This window comes from Chelonia mydas, chromosome 1, assembly GCF_015237465.2.
Source record: "Chelonia mydas isolate rCheMyd1 chromosome 1, rCheMyd1.pri.v2, whole genome shotgun sequence".
In the NCBI taxonomy this organism is placed as follows: domain Eukaryota; kingdom Metazoa; phylum Chordata; order Testudines; family Cheloniidae; genus Chelonia; species Chelonia mydas.
The window spans coordinates 290003931-290020612 of NC_057849.1; the positions used below are offsets into that span (position 1 = coordinate 290003931).

General features: G+C 39.2%; 1 protein-coding gene across 1 annotated transcript in view; it reads left to right on the forward strand.

Annotated features, from left to right (window-relative positions):
• Positions 1-7512: 7512 nt before the first annotated feature.
• LRIG3 (leucine rich repeats and immunoglobulin like domains 3) overlaps positions 7513-16682 on the forward strand; it is a 52453-nt gene continuing 43283 nt past the window's right edge. The window contains exons 1-3 of the mRNA XM_037887666.2: positions 7513-7907; positions 14435-14506; positions 14717-14791. Coding sequence (XP_037743594.1) covers positions 7702-7907; positions 14435-14506; positions 14717-14791 — 353 coding nt within the window. The 5' untranslated portion in view covers positions 7513-7701. The remainder of the gene's footprint in view (positions 7908-14434; positions 14507-14716; positions 14792-16682) is intronic.

Below are 16682 nucleotides of genomic sequence, written 5' to 3' on the forward strand. Positions count from 1 at the left end.
GATGTATCAGAATATCCCATGGCTCAGTGGTTAGTGGACACTTCTGAAATGTGGGAGATTCATGTTCAAATCCTCTCTTTTTATCAGGAAGAGGGGAGAATTGAACTGGCTTCTCCCACATTCTGCATCAGTATCCTTAATCACTGGCTAAAGATTATAAGTGAGCACTTCCCTGCCAGTTGTTTTGTGTGGAGTTGGGAGTACTCAGAGTATGCCTACCATATCGGGCCTCGCAGCCGAGAGAAAGCCTATTTTCACCTGTTTTGAGAATCACACTGGGACATAGAAAAGGAGTACTTGTGGCACCTAAAGGACTAACCAATTTATTTGAGCATAAGCTTTCGTGAGCTACAGCTCACCTCATCGGACGCATACCGTGGAAAATACATAAGATGTTTCTATACACACAAACCATGAAAAAATGGGTGTTTATCACTACAAAAGGTTTCCTCTCCCACCACCCTACTCTCCTGCTGGTCATTGTAAAAAGTGTCCTATTTCCTCTTGTTTATTCCCCCCCCCCCCCCCCCCCCCGCTGTTCCTCAGACATTCTTGTTAAACCCTGGATTTGTGCTGGAAATGGCCCACCTTGATTATCATACACATTGTAAAGAGAGTGATCACTTTAGATAAGCTATTACCAGCAGGAGAGTAGGGTGGGGGGAGAGAAAACCTTTTGTAGTGATAAACACCCATTTTTTTCATGGTTTGTATGTATAGAAACATCTTCTGTATTTTCCACGGTATGCGTCCAATGAGGTGAGCTGTAGCTCACGAAAGCTTATGCTCAAATAAATTGGTTAGTCTCTAAGGTGCCACAAGTACTCCTTTTCTTTTTGCGAATACAGACTAACATGGCTGTTACTCTGAAACTGGGACATAGGCATCTAGGAACTTGCCTAAGGCATCAGTGCTCATCTAGAACCTCATGTAGGCACCTAGGAGCTTTCACAGTGAAAATTAAGATACCAAGGGAGCTTGGGCATCTACAAGGTTAGGTGGCAGCTGGTGGCAGGGTTGAGGAGTTCAGTGTGCCTAAATTTTGGACTTAGGCACCTAAAGTGGGGGTTAAGTGCCTAAGTCCTCTTGTGGTCTGGGCCTAGGTGTAAAATGCTTTGCAGAGGTGCAAATAACAACACAAGGTGCAAGCCAGTGGAGAATCAAGCATTATGAGATCAGACCAGCTGTCTCAGAGGGTGAAAAAATGATATAAAATAACTTTACTATGCAGCAGAAAGTCAATACTTCAGAATCCAGTCTCCCTGGACTTCCCAGGCTATTGACAAACACTGTGGCTTTCCAACTGTAAAGCTGGGAATCCCCACATACAGTCATGATGAATTGTGAGATACAGGACCTCAAACCCAGCAATGGTATAGATCATCATCGCCATCAGGTTCCTATTACGCTGCTGGCGTTTAGGGCAGTGACAAAGCTCCTCCACTCCTGGCTGTTTCTGGCAAGTTTTTCAATTAGGACTGAGTATTTCCATTTCTAGTGTTTAAGGTGGTGTGATTTTTAGGGGAGACATTGAAAAATTAGGGTTAAAAGTAGAAAACACTTCTCTGGCAGATTGACTTTAATAAAATAAAATAAGATAATATTTCAAGTGTTTCAAGCAGCTCAGGTGTCTGAAATGGTAGAATAAGTCTCAAGGAAGATAGATTATTGTACAGGTGAGACAGTCAGAAGTGCATTATCAAAACACAATATCACTAATTTGCATATACAGACTATATCTAACCATATCTATACAGTATGTTTTACTGTTTGTGTATATTATATACATGTGTGATATATTTATAAGATGTAAAAGTGGATAATGTGGCATTATTACTTATTTTTGTAATATATTTAATAAGTATCCCTTATGGAATTTGTTACCACTGTAGACATTCAACAACAAAACTACCTATTTAAAGAACACTGTCAACTTAGAAAAAATCACACTTCTGTGAAAATTTTACCTGCTACTGTTACAAATAGCATTTAAGATTACTGTAACTGTAAGAGATTAGAGAAAGAGATAGAAGCATTGTCTAGTCAGTTTTACTGTTCTCACTGTCAGTCAATCTATTTCTCCTGAAGTTTTTGTGGTCTTTCACATTGCAACACACTTATAAAAATAATAAAACGTCATAAAAAAAATTGGTGGGGGGAAGGGGTAGGCATATTATTTATTTATTTATTTATTTATTTATTTCCAGTATTATGGTAGCACTTACCTGAAACTACTTTTAACTTATTTTTATTTAAATTGACTAGATTTCAACTTGAGTGTTCTTTAAAGATTTCTAAAATGAAACCTTTTTTTCTTTGAAGTTACACAATTGTAAATGTTGATTGTTTAATTGATGCTCCATTCATGCACTTAATTTCCCACTTAGCCACATGCAGGACATGACTTGAAGACATTAACAATCATTACTACATGTGGATTGCCTTAGGATTCAAGTTTATTTGTAATGGAGGCAAATACTCTGCATTTGGATGAATTCTATAAAAGCTGAACATTTTCTGCTCAAGGCAAAGCTTTCCAGCTTTTTGCTGGTTGTAATGAGTAATATGCACTCAAATTATGCATAATTTGGTTTTCATGGTTTGCGTCTTGGAACACATAAAGTCAAGTATAATTAGTACCAAAAAGGCGGCTTCTACATGCACTTTGGGACATTCACCATGGACTTATGATACACCAGAAAGAGATTCACAATTACAGTACAGTACTAGGAAATTATTTAAGAATGTTTATTGTTTTCCCTCAAAGGCATGTGAAATTGCAATGAGCATTCACAGGAACTGCAGTAAACAGTCATCAAGTTTTAGTGCTATTATAAACTAAAACTAGTATCAGTTGATATTCGTATATCCATGGGGGGAGAATTACCCTTTTAATCCCAGTCATTTCCCACAGTAAGATTCCATAAAATGGGATTCTTGAGGTCCCCAAGAGGGACTGGAATAGGAGAGGGAGGAGTCTTCTATGTTCAACAAGGCATTCTGCTGGGAGTCTCTAGTTTCCAGACAGGTGCCTGGGGCAAATAGTCTCCACTGTCTGCTGCAAGCTATTTTGTGTATGTGAAAGATCTCCATCTCTACCCACAAGAAGACATGTATGTTTTTGTTTTAAAACTGAAGCAGCATGTGGACTTTGCTGGGCTCTTTCTCCCCCCAGTTGTGGCCACAAAAGAAGTTGCTTTAGCTCTAGGGCTTTATGAACTCCGGGTTTTTTTTACATACAACTTAAGTACCCAGGAGAGAGGGAGACTCCAGATAAGGAGTGTTACGTGTAGTACTCTTCAGGGTGTGAGTTCTCTGCCCTGTACCCCAAACAGCTCTACTAACCAGCCCTAAATTGTCCTTTGTGCTTTAAAAGCCACCAGAAAAGGCTTTCTGCAAAGAAACTGCAGTGAGAATTTCACTACAAAGATTCCCTTGCACGATTACATTAAGGATATAGAGTTTACTCCCCTTGGAAAATCCATCCCTAAGATGGCAGATCTTTCAGGATCCATGAGAGGCCAGTCACATGGTAACCCTGTACAGAAGAGAGAGTTGGCTTTCTTTATTCCTTGTGTTGGGCCAACCTTCTTTTGAACAGGTTGGCCATGCGTGCAGTCAGAATGCATATGCATCCTGGGAATTTTGTGCCCCGATTCCTTTTTTACATACACACACACAATCATTTAGAAAATGAGTGACGCTATTGATTATGAGAGGACATAGCTCCATTTACTAGTGTGTGTGTGTGTGTATATATATAAAAGAGAGAGATACTAGTATCTATATATCTACTAATAAATGGAGCTATGTCCTCTCATAACAATGTCACTCATTCTCTAAATCATTTTGTCAAGCATTGATGAGTGGAAAATCTGAAATATTTGACTAGTGTAGAGATTAGCTGTTAATACAAGTTTGTGGGGGAAGCCTTATCCCCTATTTTCCCATACAGGATATAACCTTTGGTGGATGTAATTGGTAATTCTTTTTGATGTTCTGACATAAATCCCAGCAGATATAACTATGCTTCTGATGGTGCAGTAAAGAGCCCTTTGAAAATGGACCGAACAGTTCAATTTAGATGTGAATCAACCATTATTAGTTATGTAAAATATATGTCAACTGCATCAGAGGATACCGTCAATTCAGTCAAAGGCAAAAATTGTGCTGTATTTTAACTTGGTTTCATTTAGTATTAATAAAGAGGAAAATATCTGACATCTGTCTGATTTAAACTCTCAGCTCAATTATGTTTATGTTAAAGCAGTATCTTAATTTAAATTAATTAATGATATCTAAAAAATTTTACTTAAGCACTTTGTAGATGTTAATCTGCTTAAAAGTTAATGGACCTTTCAAGAAATATAAATGAAGGACCCAAGCCTGCAAACCCTTGTTCAGACTTAAATGAAATTATCATGGCCTGTACAAAGCCATTTGACTTCCCAACTGCAAGACCCAAGAGTCACTATGCAACTTTCTTTCCCTTGCGCCAACCTACCCCAGACTCCTGTGCCATATCAGACTGGGGAGGGGCATAGCACCTGAAACTAGATCTCAGCTTGGGGGGAATAGATGCATCTTGTTAGACAGGAAGAGGAGACTCAGATGTACTGCAATCAGAGCTATGACTAAAGTGCACCATGAACCCACCTCTCTTTTATTTACTCGTGTGTAGTCTGAGCAGTAAACATGAAACTAGCATTGGTGAGAGAACCCCATGTGTCCCTATTGGTGGAGTCCCAGGCTCTTGCAGGTTTGACAGCACTGGCTGAACTGGCTCTGGGGACTACTGAAGAGTAGGAACTAGTTATGTGAACAAAGGTGTGCAGTAGTAGGCTCTGTATTAATAAATGCAAGGGCTTTGAGATCCACTGATGAAATGTGCCATATAAAAGCTAGATATTATTACTTTATTTTACAATTCATAATATGAGAGAGACAAACACAGCTATAACAACTCTGCCAAGAAAATACATAATATGCTAAATTTTAAAATGCTTTATTGAGCATTAAGAAAAATAGAGTCCACAAAAAATCCAACTGAATCATTAAATTAGAAGGTAAAGAAATTAGGAAAATTAAAGACATTTCATGCATTATTTAACACTTCAACTGTATAAAGTTTTCTTAAGAATGCACTGAAATCGTGTTTTTTAAAATTATGCTTAATGACCCATACAACTGTTACATAAAACAGTAACACTTGCCCTGTGTAGTATTTTAAGATGTGTTTTTTATGCTTTACTTTCTGAATTCAACTATCTCTTTTCCTTTTTAACAGTTTGCACTCACACAAAATATATCATTCAGTGTTATGATAAAATAAGTACAGAATGTTTTGCTTTTATATTTCCTCTTGGATGTTAAAACTGCCAGCTTAACACTTCTGTTACTACTTATCTCTGAGTCACTGCCCTTGCCAACACTCAAGATAAGACAAGCTCGCATATTCCAAACAAAGAGGCACTTGCTGTTCATTCTGGGAATTGTAGTAAAGTGTGTTACCGAACTGTTCATATTCAATTTTATTTTTTAATACATGCATTTGATAATTCACTGTGATAGAGACAAAGATTTTCCTCTTTAAACAAGATTTAGATTGCTTTGAAGAAGAGACAAATATTAAACTATGTAGTTAACCATGGAATATGTGGATGTATTTACATCTTAATATGCCAATTTCACAAATCTGTGCAGTGAAATCCCGGCCCCATTAAGTCAATGGAGTACTTGTGGCACCTTAGAGACTAACCAGTTTATTTGAGCATGAGCTTTCGTGAGCTACAGCTCACTTCATCGGATGCATAGCATATTGTGGAAACTGCAGAAACTGCAGTTTCATGGTCTCTGTGTGTATATAATGTCTTCTGCAGTTTCCACGATATGCTATGCATCCGATGAAGTGAGCTGTAGCTCACGAAAGCTCATGCTCAAATAAACTGGTTAGTCTCTAAGGTGCCACAAGTACTCCTTTTCTTTTTACGAATACAGACTAACACGGCTGTTACTCTGAAACCTGTCATTAAGTCAATGGAAATTTTACCATTGACATCAATGGGAGCAGAATTAGGCCAGTGGTGAGTGGTTTTAAAAATCTTGCCTCTGGTGTCCTGTCAGCTTTTTCCCACTGACTCCGCTGGCTACCATTACACCAGGTACACTCCAAAACAGCTGTCTGGAGAGTAATTTGCACTTGAAATGTTTGCAGCTTATATGATTTAAGTGCTGATTTGGGTAGTATTATGTATTAGAAAAGAGTTTTTCACCACCATTTTAACACATTTATGCCCCATTCACAATGGCATCAAAAACATGACAACAGAAAGTATTTTTCCAAATGAGACTAGCTTGCTTTTTGTACGATAGGTGGGGGCAAAAACAATAAAGACAATGAGCCAAATCTTGGCCCTTCCCTGCTGTGCAGTGGAGCCACCAAGCATACAAGACCCACTTGGTTTCCTAGCTGCAAAGCTGCAATCAGCTCCTGAGATGGCAACTCTATATTCAGGTGAATATTATTACTCAGGTGAGTGCTAGAGGAAGCATATAATTTACATGAGGCCTCCAACCTGGAGTTGGTTGGCACTCTGCTTCCAAGGAGTGGAATGTGGTGTAACAGATTCCAGTGTAGGATCAGGGCATGTGGAACTTCTGAGCAATAATTAAGATTGACTTATTATAGGCTACCTCAGTCTTGGGAAAGAGATGGGGCAAATATTGTCCCTGTCTCATTTCCATGTATCATCCAACCCCAACAGTGAATAAAGTGAAAGAAATCTGGAACTCTGATCATTGTGTCTGGCCCAGCTACACAGGACCTGGATGGGACAAAGCTGACCTATCACCACCTTTTAAGTTCGTCTGACCCTAGGACTGACTGAGAGATGGTTTGGACTCTGACATGAGCTGGAGCAGCCTCAGAGTCGCTCTAACTGTGCCAGTTGGTGTAATATCTGGAGGTCCTGGAGCACAGCACTATGCCTGTTCACGCTCCTTCCCGGGACCCCTCCGCTAAGGACTGAAGGGTTGGTGTACCAGGGATTCTCCTTTGGCTGGGGGAAATCCTCAAGGGGTGACATAAGCCCCTGGAAGGGTACAGAGGGGTCTTAGCAGGGGCTAAGCATCTGGCCCCATTACCTGATCATACCCTTCCTCTGCATTATGGGGCAGCCTTTATCTTTTCGGTATCGACGCAGGAGGGCTCTGGGTGCTAGCCAAAACAAAGGGTGGCAATGCATTTCCCCGGGGCTGGGGTGGCCCGGATTCTTAACACGGGGTGGGGTGGGGTGGGAATGGTCGGGTTCAGGTGAAATCACACAAGTGGCGGTGACTTTGCCGGGTTTCTGTCAGTGCCTGGAGCCCCGCTACCCCCCCGTGGCTCTCTTGGCAGTACCCTTCCCCCCTCGCGGATTTACTCTCTGGCTGCTGGGCCCCTTCGCGGGGCACGTCCCCCCGCTCCAGGCTTGTTGTTGTCACGTGGCCGGGGGAGGGGGCTCCGGCCGGGGGGCGGGCCGGGCTCAGCGGGAGGAGGCGGAAAGTTTGTGGAGCGGCTGGGGCTGGCGGAGACTGCAGCGGGTTGGGCGCTGTCTGCTTCTCCCGGCGGCCCCGGGGCATGAGCAGGACCTGCCGACCGCACTGAGAGCCGGCAGGTTGCGCCTGGGCGAGAGCGGGGCGGCGGCCCAGGGAGCCCCGGCCATGAGCTGCCCGCTCCGCGCTGCCCCAGCCGCCGCGCTGGGCTTGCTGCTGCTCCTGCTCGGCCGCCTGGCGGGGAGCTCGGCCGCCGGCGGCCCCGGCTCCCCCTCCTGCCCGGCTCCGTGCCGCTGCTTGGGGGACCTGCTGGTCTGCAGCCGCCTCAAGCTGAGCCGGGTGCCCGAGCGGCTCCCGCAAGGGGTGGTGCAGCTGTGAGTATCCCGCGGGGCGGCAGGGGGACCCCGGCACGGCTCCTGCGCAAGGAGGGGGCTGGGCATGGCCGGGAGGGGGGGACCCTCAGCCCGCTCCGGGCTCCGGCAGGGCGCGGCGGCGCAGCAGCCCCCGAGTCCCCCCTCGGGGACTTGTTGCTGGGCTGGATTTGGAGGGTCTGACCCTACAGCTGCGGGGGGAGGGGAGCTGCCTCCAGCCCTCCACGTCCGTAGGGAGTGGCGTCCCCAGCGCCCCCCTCTGCAGCCCCTGCCCATCTGGGCATCGTCGGCTCAGCCGGGGCATGGGTCACCTAGGGGAGCGTCTCACCCCGTACATGTGACCTCTGCCTCCCTTACCCATCACCCCGCCGGCCTCCTCCCACGCACTTGTCCTGTCTTGGGGGGGACGGGACTCGGGACGGGGGGCATGGTCCTGATCAGAAAATTGTCCAAAGGAGAAGGGGTGCAAGGGCCTTTTGTCACTTACGAGGGGCTGAGTGTTTTTTTTAGTGAGGGAGAAAGTTTTTATAGAGGCGAATAATGCGGGGAACTGGAAGCTATTGGAAGTGACTTGTTCGTTCGCAAGTTGGGGCAGAGTCTGGTATCCTGCCAATAGGATGAAATAAAACTGATACTGAACTGAAATCTAGAAGGTTATGTTGGCGGGAGGGCTGGGGAGGAAGAAAGATGCTAAGATTGAATGTCTGTTTCTGTTTTAAGTATTAAAAAAAACCCAAAAACCCTTCTCTAAGAAAACTGATGGCTGATAGGCATTGAAAATAATTGGGCCCAGAAAAGTTGCATATTGTTGTTAACATCACCAGAGTGCACCCCCCCCCCCGCGGGTATCTAATGAATATTCTTTACAATTACATTTTTGCAAAGCATAGTGTGTCTTTTGTAGGTAGTGTCAAATTGCCATATTCGCTAGTATCATCTTTCCTATTGATCCTTTTTTTTCCTCTAGTGGTTTTAAGAAATGTATTAAGAAGACAGCGTATATCAGTTAATTTAGCAAGACAAACTTGAAGACTGCTTAGTAGCAAATATTAAAATGTCATATTTAGAATACTTAATTTTAGTAACAAACATTTTTGAACAAATCATAAGATATTGAAATTTCCTAAAAGGAAGAAAAAACTGGTACGATCTGGAACTTTTTTACATTTGACTTCTATATTTGTCTTATTAATTTTCAATTACATTTCAAAAACCGATAGAGATAAAGACTAACGTAAACAGGAAGGCTTTCAATTAGTTTTGACTAATTCTTTAAATTGCCTCATCTGGAGGTCATGCTTCTTTATTCATGAAACATGGATGGCTGTATTGACAACATATGGAACTGAACATATGAATGACTTTGGGAGGTGACTGTTTCCATGAGTAGTATTGGAAAGTATCCCTGAGAGAAAAGAAACTTAAGTTTTCCTTTTGGTTGATATGGTTAAGATGTTTCAATTATATACATATTCAGCAATTCATTGTGCTTCCTGTTGAATGTTAATCCTTCTGGTTCTTTTGAGTTGTCTCAGTAAGATAAAATAAATCTTTTGACAAAACTTGTTAATATGTCAGAAAGTTAACATTCCTTTACCTTAGTGCTGTTAACTTAACATTTAGCTTTAACATCATGACAAACTAAAACTAAGGGGAAAGCATAGAACCTTTAACTGGAATTTACTTCTAAAAGTTGTCTTAACATAAATAACCAAATGTGTTGCCTTTTGCAATTATTTTAGTGATAGACACTAAAATAAATTACAGAGGGTTTTCTGTTTAGCACAATTGGAAGTGTAAATTGTTTTTATGTAAGTTCACATTCCTTTAAAGAAGTGAGAGAAAATAAGTTCCATTTGTATAAATAAATACTGGGCCTGTTGTAAGACATCCTGCTGTGATCACTCATTGGACAGCTGTGTCATTTGGTCTTAAACTCACAGGAGTACATCTTTGTAGGTGTCACCAAACCATGTGGTTTGGCTGCTTTTGTGTAAATGTTTCTTTTGTTTGTGTGAAATGCCTTAGAAGTACCCATGTTTCTTTCTTCCTTCCCTTCCCCTTAATAAGAGAGTGCAGAAACATGTGGCATTGTCTGTTACCTCCTCCTGTTCAGTATTTGGAATTTTGACTGCTCACGGTGCAAGATAATGATTTTCAGCTTCAGGTAGTCAATAAAGTTTGAGTTAATGTGATGATTGTTACTCCAAACTATTTACTTACAAATAGTAACAGATTTTGTGTATTTTGTTGACAAATAGAGGGAAATATATATAATCTTGAAAGGCAGTAATTTAGTTGAAAAAACTGCCAAGCCTTATTGGAAAATATTGTAATATCCACTAGACCCAATTCTTAAGACCTTACTAAGGCAAGAACTCCCTTGTGGTTTGGTGGGAGTTCTTGCTTGAGTTAGAACTTCAGGACTAAGCCCATTTTGAATGTTTTCCTCTTCTCTTCTGTCTCCCTATCCCCCAGTGCCTCCAAAAAGTCTGATATAAAGTAATATCTAGCATTATGAAGTGATGGCTCGGTCCTGTCTCATTCAAAGTTCTCACAAAATTAATTGAATGTTGTGGGTGTGCAAAAAATGCTGGATCGGAGCAGGCCTTATGACTACAGACAGTGAAATTAAGAAAATGAGCTTCATTGTCTGAAGGTTGAGTGTTTGCATTCTGTTACTGTGCTGTCAGTAGTTGCTCCATTGATCCAGAAGCTGTCTCATGAAATATAGTGTAAATAGGGAATTTTGACCAGCTTTATTGGGGATTTAGAGTAAAGTGCATCTTCCTTAGTGCCATCTTCACATAATGTAATGGAAGTCCATTGAAAACTGAAAACTGATAAATATTTGTAGTGGCTTTGTATATAAATATCCTTAGATTTCAGTTTACTTCTAGCATATGTGCTCTGAGATTGAAAGAATGTTGCTTTGTTAGAATTAATGTTTCAGAGCCAGAATTGGGGGAGGGAAAGCAAATACTTGCCAGTGCTTTCAGTATTTTTAAATTCTATTGGAATTTTAGAATATGTCTTACCAGGTTCACCTAGGAATGCCAACGCTGTCAATGAGACAGAAGGGAACATCTAAAAGATGATTTCAGCTAGTGTTTGTACTGCATCTTTAGTATTTACATTTTATAAATCCTCTAGTTCTTTACCAGAATTGCCAGAAAAAAATTCCTTATGGTTTTCACAGCTGTTTTTCAATATTTTCCAGACTAAAACTTTAACATAGCAAGCTGATTTATGAGTCACTTTGGATCAGTGTCTTAAAACAGCTACAGCCTGGCTTTTTGTTTTTTAGCTTTCCTGATTTCTGCTGAATTAGCAGCTCTAAAGGCCCCAGTGGGATTGATTAAGAAGCTGTTGCTGGATTTGCATTTTAAAATTGCACTTGAGGCTCAGGTTTCTGAGTTCTCTAAGGGAAGAAGATGATAATTGCAACTAAGTGTTGTAAATTAAGTTAGGGTCTAAAAATTGTATTTATATAGTGTGTGAAAATGGAGAGGTACCACCTCTTCTGTGTTAGGCCTTCTCTTTGGTTTTTCATTACATAACTATTAACACTTTAAAGTTGCAGTTCAGCTTTTCAGTGAAGAAGCACCGTATGAAAGATTGTTAATGCAAAAGTAACTGAGTATGAATAATTTTTCTTTCAGATGTTTCATAAAATAGGTTCCTAAAGGACAGTGTCAAAAAGGCTTGAAACACTGCAGCACATTATAAGTATTACTGTTCTGTTGCAGTATACATTTTTAAGTGAAGAGTGGACTATATAGTTTCTACTGTCTAGTAAGAATTTCTTACATGTAAATTTGGTGTCCATAAAGTGTCTTAATTTAGTCCCCATTATATCTTTCTTGGCTCTTAGAACTCCAGTAGTAAAAGTAACCATAGGAGAGATTTTCTTTCTCCATTTAGTATGGCTTTAGTGTGGAGGAGTTAGATTTGGGAGGGAGAATCAAAAGTGGAAAATATTTTGCAACCTTAGTATTTAGTTTTCAGAGTAGCAGCCGTGTTAGTCTGTATTTGCGAAAAGAAGAGGAGTACTTGTGGCACCTTAGAGACTAACCAATTTATTTGAGCATAAGCTTCCGATGACGTGAGCTGTAGCTCACGAAAACTTATGCTCAAATAAATTCCTTAGTCTCTAAGGTGCCACAAGTACTCCTTTTCTTTTAGTATTTAGTGTTGCCCACTCCTATTTCTAAGTAGAAATAAAAAAAATAAAATAAAAAAACCCAAACAAACCCAGTCCACTTGCACTTTCTTATAAGTGGATTTTAATTCAAGGGCGGTAGTTAGATTTTGTGGGGTTTTTTAAAGTCTGTATCTTAAATTTTTACACCTAGGGCTCATGAGAAACTATAGGTTTAAATTTCACTTAAAATACATTTTCTAATTGCTGATTTTTCTAACTGTAGTTGATTCAAATTCAGAAGTTCTGTCTTCACTCATAGTTCACCTGCAAGGAACAAACTTCCCCATAACATTTCTAAAAAAAGATTAACGTTGAAACTGTGGCCTTATTAAATGCTTTTTACTTTTATTGTATGTAATGTTAACAAAAAAAATTACACAAGTATGTGTGTTTGAGAGAGAAGGCTCAGAATTAACTGGTTTGGTTTTTTTTTTTTTTTTGGTCCTTTTCCAAATAGGAGATAAAAGTAAGTAAATCAGTGTGGAGTTTCTGGATGTATATATTTTAAAAAATAGATACCCACAAATTTTGCATGTGGCATCTGCAGCGTTAAAGACGCAAATTTTGTTTGAAACAAAATTTAAGTTGTTACACTCACGGTTGCCTTGATGGACTCCAGATGGATGTGAGCTTGAGCTATGAGTGAAAGTGTCTGGCTCCAGTGTGGTGATCATGCACAGCAGTGGTTGTAATTGCAGGATTTTTATAGTTTAAAGACTCTGCCAATTTTTTTTACATGTTATAACTCTAGCAGAACAAATCTACTCACGTCTGTTACTGTCTGGTGGGTCCTTAGGCAAACATGTTTTAAATAAACCTTTTGCAGGGTTTTTTAGATGAAACGAAGAAACGCAGGTTTTTAGCAGTGATGTTGAAAGCTCTTTGTTGAAATAATTGCTGATTCCTAATTCTTGTCTAATGATGATGAACAGTAACATATTAGGCTCTAACAGCCATGACTTCATAGAATTTTGACTGTTTATTTGCATACTTCTCATAATCCCTACAGACAGACCAAAGCCAAATATTGAATTAAGTTTAAGGTGGTGGTGGGAGTCCTTAATAACTCTTTTAAAGTAAAATGTTTAATTTAGGTCACTTTTAAAATCTATTACGTTGTTGTAGTAGACTTCTTCAAGATTTGTTTGCGAATGTAGGGGTGAAGATGTCAAATTAAATATATATGTGCAGTTTTTAAATGTAAAATAAATGGATTTTTCTCAGATCTAGGGTCTGATGGATGGCTACTCTGGATTTTTAAACAGTGAAAGAATTAATCTTTCAATTTAAGTGTGACTAACCTTTATTTACAGGAGAACTCAGTCATGCTAATAAGACTAACGTTTGTAGGCTTTTGAAAATGTTAGAACTGAACTGGTTTCCCATCTTCCAGATGAAGCTCCTTAGCTGCTTAGTCCATTTGCTGTCTCTGGACACAGCATACACTGCTCACTCCAAGAGGACACATGTAGAACTTCACTGACATCATTTGCACTTTCTGATTAATAAACCATGCTAACATGTAGCCCTCTGGGGTTCTCAATCTGGCATGGAGAGAGCTGAACTTTATGGCATGAAGTTGTTTCCTTAAATACAAGTTTTTATGCTGAAGTTCTGAGTAGGCTATAGACTGGCTTTTAAATGTAGGTTGGTTTCAGGCCTATTTGTCTATTCACAGCTGCTGATACTAAATATGATCAGTATTAAATTTTCATACATGAGAATAGGGTTCCAGATCAAATGAAAACCTCAATTCTATTTTCATGCTTCCTTGCCTGTTGTATCTAGGCTTTGCAAACTGTTTTAGATTATTAGGTTTAAAACTATAAATGAAACTAACATATCCTATTCTTTTGAGCCTATATTAGAATTTAAGACTTAAGTGCAGCTCTATCTGTGAATTTCTTTTATAGTAGCCAAGAGGTTACTTTACCTACACTTTTTTTTTTTGGTACCACATGGTTTCCTTGACAATGTGTATATATGAAGCTTCCCATAGATATTAAGACTCTTTTGTGCTATTGTCTTTTTAAAAAACAAAAGGGATTGTTCAGTCACAAAAAACCACATATAAACTAAAGACCTTTCTTTCCAGTTATTAGCAGTGGTCAAAGCATTTAAAATCACCTTCCTTGTTTTCACAAAACAATACTTGAGTGAGTTTCTATTGTAATTTTATTGATAGCAAAACTATAATGTAGATTTTTTTAATGTATTTAGAGACTATTTAGATTGCAGGTTCAGTCTAAATATGTATTATGAGAGCTAGTAAAAATATACCTGATATTTCAAAAGTGACATCTGATTTATTTTTGTAATCTCATAGGGACTTAAGTCACAACAGATTATCTTCAATCAAGGCCAGTTCTTTGAGTCACCTTCATAGTCTTCGAGAAATGTAAGTGGTTTGGTTTTTTTGGGGTATAAAAATGTTTTTTCTGTAGGATGGCTGTCTGAGAGACAAAGGTGTGTGCTCTTATAGTGATGTGCTGCAATAAGTGAGTTTATAATTAGCTTTGAATTTTACGGGGTATTTAGCAATTTAAAATATATAGCGTATGCACTCCTTGTTTATATTGCAACAGACTTCCTTTTTTGATCTTGACAGAAAATTGAACAACAATGAACTGGAGACCATACCTAATCTGGGACCAGTCTCTGCAAATATTACTCTTCTGTCCTTGTAAGTAGATTTTGATGGCACTCTTTTTAACTGTAAAGATGAAAAAAAAATAGTGGAAATGTGCATTGATGTTAAAGTTAAAAAAAATTGGAAGTTTATCAGATTGTGGCTGGGCAGTTGCTTATGTGATGTTGCATCAGGTTGTTTAAAAATGTGTGTATGTGTACACACACAAAATTAAACTTAATCTAGTAGTGTTTCTGATGCTTCCCTAAGATATAGACAGATTGTATTATTAATTTGTATTGTGGCAGTGCCTGCAGGCCCCAACCATAATCAGGACTCTATTGTGCTAGGCACTGTACAAACACTAGTAACTACTATGCAAAAATTTGTATAGTGCAGGCCTTCAAAACAAAAGTTTGTGTATTTTGGTTGAAATTCTGCCCTCTTTGAAGTCCTGTCAAAACTCCCATTGACTTCAATGGAGTACGGTGGAATAGGGGTTTCACCCCTTAATTTTAGGACACGTATATGATATGTAGACTAGGATTCAGAATAAATCATTTGCCAGTAACTTTACTACAACTTGTTTGGTCTATCTCGTGTGTGTGAGTGAGAGAGAGAGAATTATTTCCTGTTATTGCAGATGTTACACAAGCTTTTGTTTGGTTTAGTTTGCATGCAATATGTTTATAATGAATCATCATATTACTAAAAGTATGTCACCTGTGATCAAAGGCAGAATTTGTACATTCAGGAAAAGTGGATATCAAGTTAAAACGAAAGGGACTCAAAACAGAGATGACCTGATTTTCATTTTAATGGGAAACTTGTGTAATGCTTATGCAACCATGAGGCTTTTGATCAGCTTTCATAAAATGTGTGTGTATGAGGATACTTAAAATAGTAATGTCTAACTACATTTTAATTATTTTTTTCATAAACTGTCAAATACTTAAATACTAAAACATGGGTTTTCAGCTGTGGGGTTTACCAGCAGGATTTTTTCATGTTAAAGCTAGTATTATTTAGCCCTATTCTTAATACAAATTGCAAGCTGCCTTGCAGAAGAGGCCTCTGAAGAGTTAAAACAATATAGTAAATTTTGGGAAGCTGTTCAATTAATTAAATTGATCACTATTCAATTGCTTACATCTGGTGATTTATAGGGGGTTTGTTTTTACTCTGATCCTAGGTCAGCTAAGTCAGCTGGTGCAGCCGCTGTGTCTGCACTGCTCTGTTTGAATAAGAATTAGGTGACATTTGATACTGATGTGGTTTTTCTACAGATCAGAATCAGAAAAGAATGAAAGAAAAAGCAGATGGTGTCTGACAAATAACTACTGAATTTAAACACCCCCGATCTACTTTCATATTACATTAGTGTTAACACTTTTTTTTTTATAGTGACATCATTCTATAGTTTAATCATTGTGGTGAGTCTCAAATATACATTTAACTATTAAGTGTCATTTTTTTAAAGGTCTGTTTACCATGAGATTAGAAACCTTTGCATAATAAAGCATTAGAAATCTTCCCTGTCTTGTTTTGAAATGTATACAAAGTTGAGAGTTTGTCCTAAAGCATCCTCAACCTCTTTCCATGGAAATTAAACTCTAGTTCAGAGGAACCTAAAATTATCCTTCTGCAGCTGTGAAAAGAAATTTTTGATAAAATGAATTAATCCAGCCACTGCTGGATATTTGTCCCACACCCATGGATCACTAGCTTAGTTTAGTTTACCCAGCTGGCCAAACATGGAGAAATCTTTATTAGATTTGATTTGTGCACTGTGTTCTGATTTTTTTTTTTTTTAAAGTACCTTTTAAAAGTGTTCAACTGCCATGTACTGAAGGTATTGCTTGGGAGCTGGCTGGTTGCCATTCTGCTTTGAAGCCCATGCCATGCCTATGTATGATGTCAGGAAACTCCTGAGTATGCTCAGTGG